General features: G+C 33.1%; 1 protein-coding gene across 1 annotated transcript; it reads right to left on the bottom strand.

Moving 5' to 3' along the window:
• Window positions 1-6,231: 6,231 nt before the first annotated feature.
• LOC120130905 (BES1/BZR1 homolog protein 2-like) lies at window positions 6,232-8,235 on the bottom strand. Its single transcript, XM_039148054.1, has 2 exons — window positions 7,649-8,235; window positions 6,232-7,270 (listed from the first exon to the last, which is right to left on the bottom strand). Exons 1-2 carry the CDS (start codon window positions 7,865-7,867, stop codon window positions 6,536-6,538), a joined length of 954 nt encoding a protein of 317 aa, XP_039003985.1. The 5' UTR covers window positions 7,868-8,235; the 3' UTR covers window positions 6,232-6,535.

Genomic DNA, 8,235 nt, shown 5'->3' with positions numbered 1-8,235 from the left:
TTGTAGATAACATGCAAAAAGGGATAAACCACAAGGTATGTCATCCAAGTTTGGTGAGATCTTTACCTTATCTCTTAGTTTCCAAGTGGTTAAAATTATGACATAATAGTTTTTTACAAGATCAATTTAGTCCATGATGTTAGTAATTAAATATTACTAGCTCTTCAAGTTTTTAGTTATGCAAATTGAGTTTCCAAATTATTATTGATTCTAAAATTATTTTTATGGTGAGGAAATTATCTGGAATTGAGTTCATATATTTGATGGTCCGGGTACGTGAGAGAAAAATTAAAAGCTCGAAATCAAATATAATGAGTTCAAATTCGAGAAAAATGAGGTTCTGGCAGTGTATTTGATTATACCTGAAAAAGGCATATTTTGGATTCTCTTCGACGTCCTGGGTCCGAATCCGAAGTTCTTTTTGCCAAATTCGCACTCGGTAAGTCATTTTCCATATTTTACCTTTGGATTCAAGTTAGCTTCTCAATTAAGTTCAGTCTTTGATGTAAATTTGGTTGCTTTGTATCCGATGAATTATTGGAAGTTGACTTAAAGATTGAGGGTGTTCGAATTGAATGTAAATGATCGATCAATATGGAACAGAAATCGAGGTAATACTTTACTACCTCTTTATGCTTTATGGAACATGTTGGTATTGATAAATGCATGAATGGAAATGTTTGGTCTCATATGTGTAATTAATGAAGATCTACACTAGGTACGAATACGGTAGAAAGTAGATAACTGAATATGGCTCAGATGACTATTATAAGAAATTGGAGGACGGTTTGAATTAAATTACAAGTTCTGGAATTAAGTAATAAAAGAATTAACCATGGATTGTAGATTATAATTTATCTCATTAAAGGTACTTAGATGATAAATTAAGAGAATATTTCGATTAGGGAAAATTACGAAATTACCCTTATGTTGGAAAATGATAAGAATTGTCTCTGGAAGTGGATTAATAAATCTGAAAAGAATTATTGATCTGCTAAAACTATTGATGTGCATAAGAAATGTTAGTTTTACTTGGAAATTATGGAGAACCGGTTTTTAACCCCAAGAAGGTTTATGCAAGATACTAGAAGTGTGTTAAGGGAATTATTTCAAGATCAGAGATTGTTCAAGAAAGCAATTAATCATAGGATCTCTAAATTATATTATTTTCGTTAAGAGCTAATATCGAACTTATCTGGCTAAGAAATTACGGAAATGCCTTAAGAGGTAGAATAGTCTGAGATGACTCTGAATGAGAAAATACTTAGAGGATTCGTACTTAACTCGATTAAGTACGGATTTAATTGTTAAGATCCCGACTTAGTGCAGGAAAATTTATGATATTCCGTTTGTAAAGTCTGAGAAGACACTTGACCTGAAAATATTCGAATAATGAGTAAATACTGGAAGAGTAATTTATCTGGGGTATTTTGCTGTCAGAATTGTTCGAAATGACTGAAGTAAATGATAAGATTGAATTAAATAATAAGACCGGATGGAAGGAAATGATTGAAATATTCTAGAATTATAAAATGACCAAATTACCCCTGGAATGGAAATAACTCAAGAATGTCACCAAGCTCAGGAATGAATGGATATACTCAAGCTTTGAAATGAATAGAAAAAATGTTAAGCACCAAAATGACCAAAATGCCCTTATGACCTAGAATAAGTAAATGTCTTGGATTAATTAAGAAATCCAAATAAACATGGATGTTGTGCTACCAGTAAAAGTTGTGAAACACAACTTAAGTGATTAACCAACATTAGTACTATATCATTACCTGAATGATATAAGTATCACTTGAATGTTTGTTCATCTGCTCAAATTTGGATCGATGATAATTCTGGAAGTACTTGGCGCAGCTCAACTCTAGAGCGCATACAGTACTAATAAGTGGGTAGTCGTTAGTCAAATCAACCAAGAATACCATAATAACTTTATTATATGAATAAATTGAAATGAAATGTAGTACAACGTGTATTTGAAAATTCAGAAACGTCTGAATTATTCTGGAAAACTTTAAAGTAATCGAGATAGACTTGCTTACCAAACGAACTAAGTAACATCAATGAGTATGGATTAAATAGGTGATTTGATGAGTTTGGAAACACTGTTGAACTTACATGATGAATTGTCATTATGGGTTATGAGCCATGGATCCAGTACGTCAGTATTTCCTGATATTGTTGAAACGTGGAAATGAAATAAAGACCGTTGGAAGATTTATTCAGTGATGATTATGGGGATGATCTATGGATCTGCACTATGGTATTAAAGAGTGAATGCATTGGAAGGATAATGAATTGATTTGTTGACATGCATCAGTCTGTGAGTTGTGTAACTTGAGTTGTTTGATAATACTATCGATAGTCATAGATCGTAAATGACTTGAATCTTTGATTACATATTTTGATCTAAAATCAATTCGGTCATGTTTGAAAACGCAAGTAACGCAGAAGGAAAAGATTCTGAATACCTCATTTGGTACAATTGGGCTGAAATCCTATGAATTCAAAGTATATTCCTGAATACCCCTGATTGTTTGGGTAATGGAATCACTCGCAGTAAATCTGAATTTAGAATTATTATGTAAAAAGGTTCCTGAACGTTTTCCTGATGCACATGGAAACTTAGTGGAATTCTAAAGTATCAATCAGAAATGTCTGATTATATTGGTTAGAAATCGATTCTCTTCAATGAGATCTTATTCCTGGAATCTGATCAAATTGCACAAGTTCGTGTTATCTATATTGATAACTACAAAATGCGTCTGAAAAATATATGGATTCTCTAGTGTGTTCCTTATATGTTGAAAAAAATTGTTTTATTGTTTTAACACGTGGTACACTGAAATCTATGGTTTTATTTTATGGATGCACCGACTTAACGGTGATGGCTTATGGATTTGTATCATTGTATAAACTGTATCTTGGAGATACAGATTTGTAAAGTACAGCTCTGATCAAGCTGGAAAATTGTTATGGACCTAATGTGACACTTAGGTAGGCTCTGCGGCCCTGAGATCATTCTCGGGTAGGCCCTGCGGCCCTAAGATGTTCTTAGGTAGGCCCCACGGCCCCGAAATCTATCTTGGGTAGGCTCTCAGGCCCTAAGATGTTCCCTTAGGTTAATTCTTGGTAAGATGGTTTTAAAATACGAGTTTAAAAAGCTCCACTACAATATGGTTTATGGGATTTTACTGAACTATCATTTGATTAGTGTACCTATTATGATTTTATCGTATTGATGAAACACACTAGACATCCTATTTGACCTCATGAAAACGTGATTGTATGAAAGGTTTCTTATGAACTGAGATTCATGGCTTCTACTCGATGAACTTCTAAGGGAACCCCAAATTATTCTACAAGCTGGTATACATATGATTCAATAAGGAAATTATATGGCTTTCTATTTATCTACATGTCATGTAGCATCATCTGGTAGTTCTGTATTACTGAGCTTTCCAAAGCTCACTCTATTACTCACCTTTTCAGGTTAAAAGAATTGTACCAGTGCATCTATCGACTTCAGTAAGGGAGTTCTTCCGGCGTTGTTGCAGAGTATGGTACATGTGATTAGGGGGCATGTAATTGTATTTTGTTTTAAATACGAGTCTGAAATCTATTTTATTTCTGAATACTGATAAATGATTTTATGAGTTTACATGTTCTGATAAAAAGTTTTAAATTTTCCGCTATTTTTATAGAGGGTCGCTCCGGTGGCCCTAATGTGACTTCCCGGATCGGATCGGGTTACCCGCATCGGTCTGGGGGTTACAATAATAGCACTGCGTGACTCTTGGTTGAGTCTTCCATTTCTCAAACTTAGCAAGGCAAGAGTATCGAACAAAATTATTGGTGTTTTTAATGGTTCTAAATTAATGTCGATAGGTTCGGTACAATATTGGTTTTAATTTTCTCTGACAAGTCCAGTTTTCTAATGCATCTTACCTGTGGTGGAGAATTCTTCTCTTTTCAATACTTTTCCATGCTTTGCTTTTGTTTGTTTTGGTTTTAAAGAAAAAATACAGTTCCATTAGCCAAAGATTAATATCATTGTATATAACAAATCATCATACGAGTTCATTATCCATGGCATTTACTGATAATTAAAAGTATACATAATTTTGTTCAAAAAAGATATACATAATTGGAATGCATACGCTCATAGAAAAAATTACACGAGAATATGCCATATTTTTAAAATATAAATCTTGAAATAATCGTATATCGGATTATTATTTTTATCTGAAATTAAAATTTTGATTTAATTAATTAAATGTAAGCACAACTAAGTTCAGTGGGTACATATGAAATTTTGGTTGCACTATTTATCAATATGGTTGAAAATGTCGATGCCTAATTGGAAGGGAAATCATTCACTGCATCAATTGGAAAAGAAGGACGAAAACAGAGACAGGCTTGGACTATAGCTGGAAGACTCTCTGCGCCATAGACAGGTTTTAATTTATTAGTCCCAAAAGGAACCCAAATTTGCTATATAAAATCAAATAAACCTACTATGAGTTAATTGAATCAAATATCCTCAAAGTATAACCTTAATTTTAAATTGGTCCCTAAAAATTTAAATATTCTAATTTAATCCGTAAAATATGACTATATTATAAATTAGTCCTCAAACTTTTGAATATTTCAATCTCATCCTCTAACCATGACCTTCTTTCTAAATTGGTCCCTAAACTTTTTAGAAATTACAATTTCATCCAAATATACATATATACTAATCATATCCTTTGTTAATAAAATCATTAGGCCAAATTATATTATTATATTTTTGAAAAAACAAATTTTAGGAATAATTATTATTTAAGGACTAATTTAAAATGATGGTTATAGTTTTAAGAATACATTTTTAAGAATAATTATTATTTTATATAACAATGTACTATACTCATATCGAAATTAATATCCAGATTAGAACGAAGTAATATATATAAAAATGGAGGGGCAAAGGCAGTCTCTTTATTTTTTGTTGTCATAAATTGAAACAATAAAATAATGATAAACATCTATTTATATCTTATCTATTTGTATTTTTATTTTTTATTAATTAATTATTATTTTTATAAAATTATATTTAATGTTAGTTTTGTTTTTCTATTAAAAATTTAATGATCATGAAAATATGATTTTTTTAAAAAAATATATATACTTTTTAAATTTTATATAATGATCGAGTTGTATTTTTTTAAATGATAATGGAAAAGATAACATTAAAGAAAATTTTAAGTCAAAATTCTTTTAAAATCAAAGTAATGTTAAAAAATTAAATTTAAAAATAATTATGGCGAAAATATAATATAATTAAATATGAATTTCAGTAAAACTAACATAAATAACTTCTTTAATCTTGTGACTAAACATCTAACCATTCTCTAAGAGGGTCAAAGTTTAATCCTCTTTATTAACAGTCAAATTTTTTATTCGAATGAGATGATAATATATATCATCATTTTATTTATCAAATAAAATTATTAAAGATATTATTGGAATGCAATCAATAAATTTATTAAAAATATTATTAGACTATTAACTATAAGATAAAAATAATATGAAAATTTAAAAAATAAAAGAGAGAATATCACCGTCGATTTTTAACAATATGTACCAAAATAAAAACAAAATATAAATTTAAGTATAAATTTAAAAATTAATAATTGAATGGTAAAAATAAAAAATAAGAATAAATAAAATACCAAATAGTAGTTTACCAATAATTGACAAACCGATCCATCGGGTTCGTTGGTGCATTTACAACATCAAACGTGACAGATAAGATGGCATGCCTACAAAAAAAAATACACATCCCGTGGTCCAAGAGCAAGGTCCCCTCAACCCGCAGACAAAAAGATTAATTGTAACCACGAAATATAAAAAATATTAGGGACGTAAATGTTTAATATTAAATTATCTTTGATTCAAATTAAAATCTTGTACTTATCCAGATTAATAAAAAGATCATAAACATGAAAACGAAACCTATTTCGAATATTTTCTATTCGAACTGATATGATAACATAAATGTGATAAAAACACAAATTATCTACCCTGGGTTTTATCACACCTATGTATATGTTTTAGATTTTATCATATTCCGTCGCAACAAAGTCTAGTAATTACTGCCTTCAAAATTCTGAGTTCTGTGTTTCATCACATGATAGATAAAAGAACACAACCCCTCTATTGGAATCCTAACAAATCACATGGCAAATGAAGATATTATAAGAAAACTGAAAACTTAAACATTAACAAATTTTTTTCATATAATCACTTCGATTTTCCATCATGTCACCCAGAAGATTGAATTCGTGGTGTCTTTCGAGCCCTGTAAGTTCGTCTACGGCAATTAAATAGTGATAAGTAGGCTTGAGTTCCTTTAGCTCAAAATTGCACAAATATGGTGTAAGGATGGTCTCTGAGCAATGCAAGAACTCGCATTGAATATGGTCAACGATAATGCAGCAATGCAGAGGAATGATCAATTTCTTATTGCAATGCAGAAACGGCTCTATGCACAAGTCTTGCTAGTTCCTAGTGTAAGTTCCAGATCATCGACACCAACTTCGTGTATTCTTTCACCTTCCCAAGCTTTTACTCTACCGTTCTCAAACTCAAACTCGGAGCCTCTTCCCATCTCTGTAACTGTCCCCCAGGTGACCCCTCCAAGCCTAGTGGCACCATCTTGGAGAGGATTCTGTTGAACAACCCTCTTCACAAGGTTAAAGGTGGGTGAAGGAGGGGCTGCATTGGATGATGCCATTGTCTGAAAACTCATCCAGCGACCAGAGTTCACGGTCGAGGCATCAGATTCATCACATTCAGGTATGGTGGCTGGTGCGTGGTGGTGCCGCCTTGTTGGGCTAGATGGGGCTGATGTGGCAAAAAGAGAGTGCCGAATCGAGTTCAGAGAGGCATTTGAAAGGTGGTACTCCCAGTCAGGTTTGGGCTTAGATCCTCTTGAAGTAGGGGATGAAAGAGGTGGGGTCACGGGAGCACTATTGGATATCCTAAGAGGAGGGAGATTATTTGGGATGGCAGCAATGTTGCGGAGGAACGGAAGAAGGTAGTTCGATGGATTCGAATCGAATCGAGTCGGGCTAGGGCACAAGGAGGAGGATGGGCTAGCATGGTATGAAGGAACGGGACTTGGGAAGGATGAGGACTGCGGGCTTGGTTGAAGAGATGAACATGCACTGATATTTGTCGAGGTCCCTGCAAGCTCAGACGGAGGTGGCTTGCATCCCTGCAACAAATTCATTAGAAAGGAATCAGAAGAAAACAAAACGGATCGAACCTTTTTCTGTTATGTTCTCTTGAACAATCAAGATCTGTGACTATCACAAACTTCTATGTCATTTGATTTAAGCACAAAGGAAACAAAGAGTCAAAAAGCATATAAAACCTTTCCGATTAATTCTTCCCTTCTTCAATCCAGATCAACACAAAGTAAAAGACCCAGATTGTCAAAATATAAAAGATCAAAAGATCAATCAAAACCCATTTCAGAACAGCAATCAAGAATCTAAATTTAACACCGATACAACTCATGCATGTATAGATCTGGTCTAGTTTTTTAAAACGAATAAGACCCAGAAAATTTTCAAGGAAAAAGAAATCGAACCTTGCGATAAGTGGTGCCATCTTCTTCAACAATCCAACCAGCTTCAGCACAAAGAGCTTTCAAGACCTCGTTGTTGTCACAATGTTTAGGAAGCTTATAGTTGCCTTGAGATCGAAGACCAGTGTATATCTTTGCAGCTATGGCTCTTCTCCTCCGTTCCCTCCTCTTGTTGTTTTCCCTCTCTTTCCATGTCGGTAATCTCCCAGATGCCCCCGTCATGTTTCCCTTCAAAACACCTTGGCCTCTTGTTTTCAATATTCAAGCCCTTGCTGAAGATGAAGAAGAAGAAGAAGAAGAAGAGAAGCGTTGCATTAAAGGGAGAAACAGAGAGATACGAGCAAAATTCCAAAGAGAAGACACTCAGGAGACAAGTCTCTCTCTCTCACGAGGATATTGCTGTTGTTTATCGTTGAAACTTTGAAGTTTTTTTTTAATCGTTCTAGAGGGGAAGATTAAACGCCTGTTTTCCCACTGTTTGACGCTGCCTTATAGATTAGATTCTTCAATCTTCCCTTTTCTCTCACTATAGCTCGCGCCTTCTTTTCCCTTTTTGTTTTCACACTTTCATGAATAAAGTACTGATTTCC

This window comes from Hibiscus syriacus, unplaced genomic scaffold (genome assembly GCF_006381635.1).
Source record: "Hibiscus syriacus cultivar Baekdansim isolate YM2019G1 unplaced genomic scaffold, ASM638163v2 tig00110548_pilon, whole genome shotgun sequence".
Lineage (NCBI taxonomy): Eukaryota > Viridiplantae > Streptophyta > Magnoliopsida > Malvales > Malvaceae > Hibiscus > Hibiscus syriacus.
This window is presented reverse-complemented; position numbering and strand designations above follow the sequence as displayed.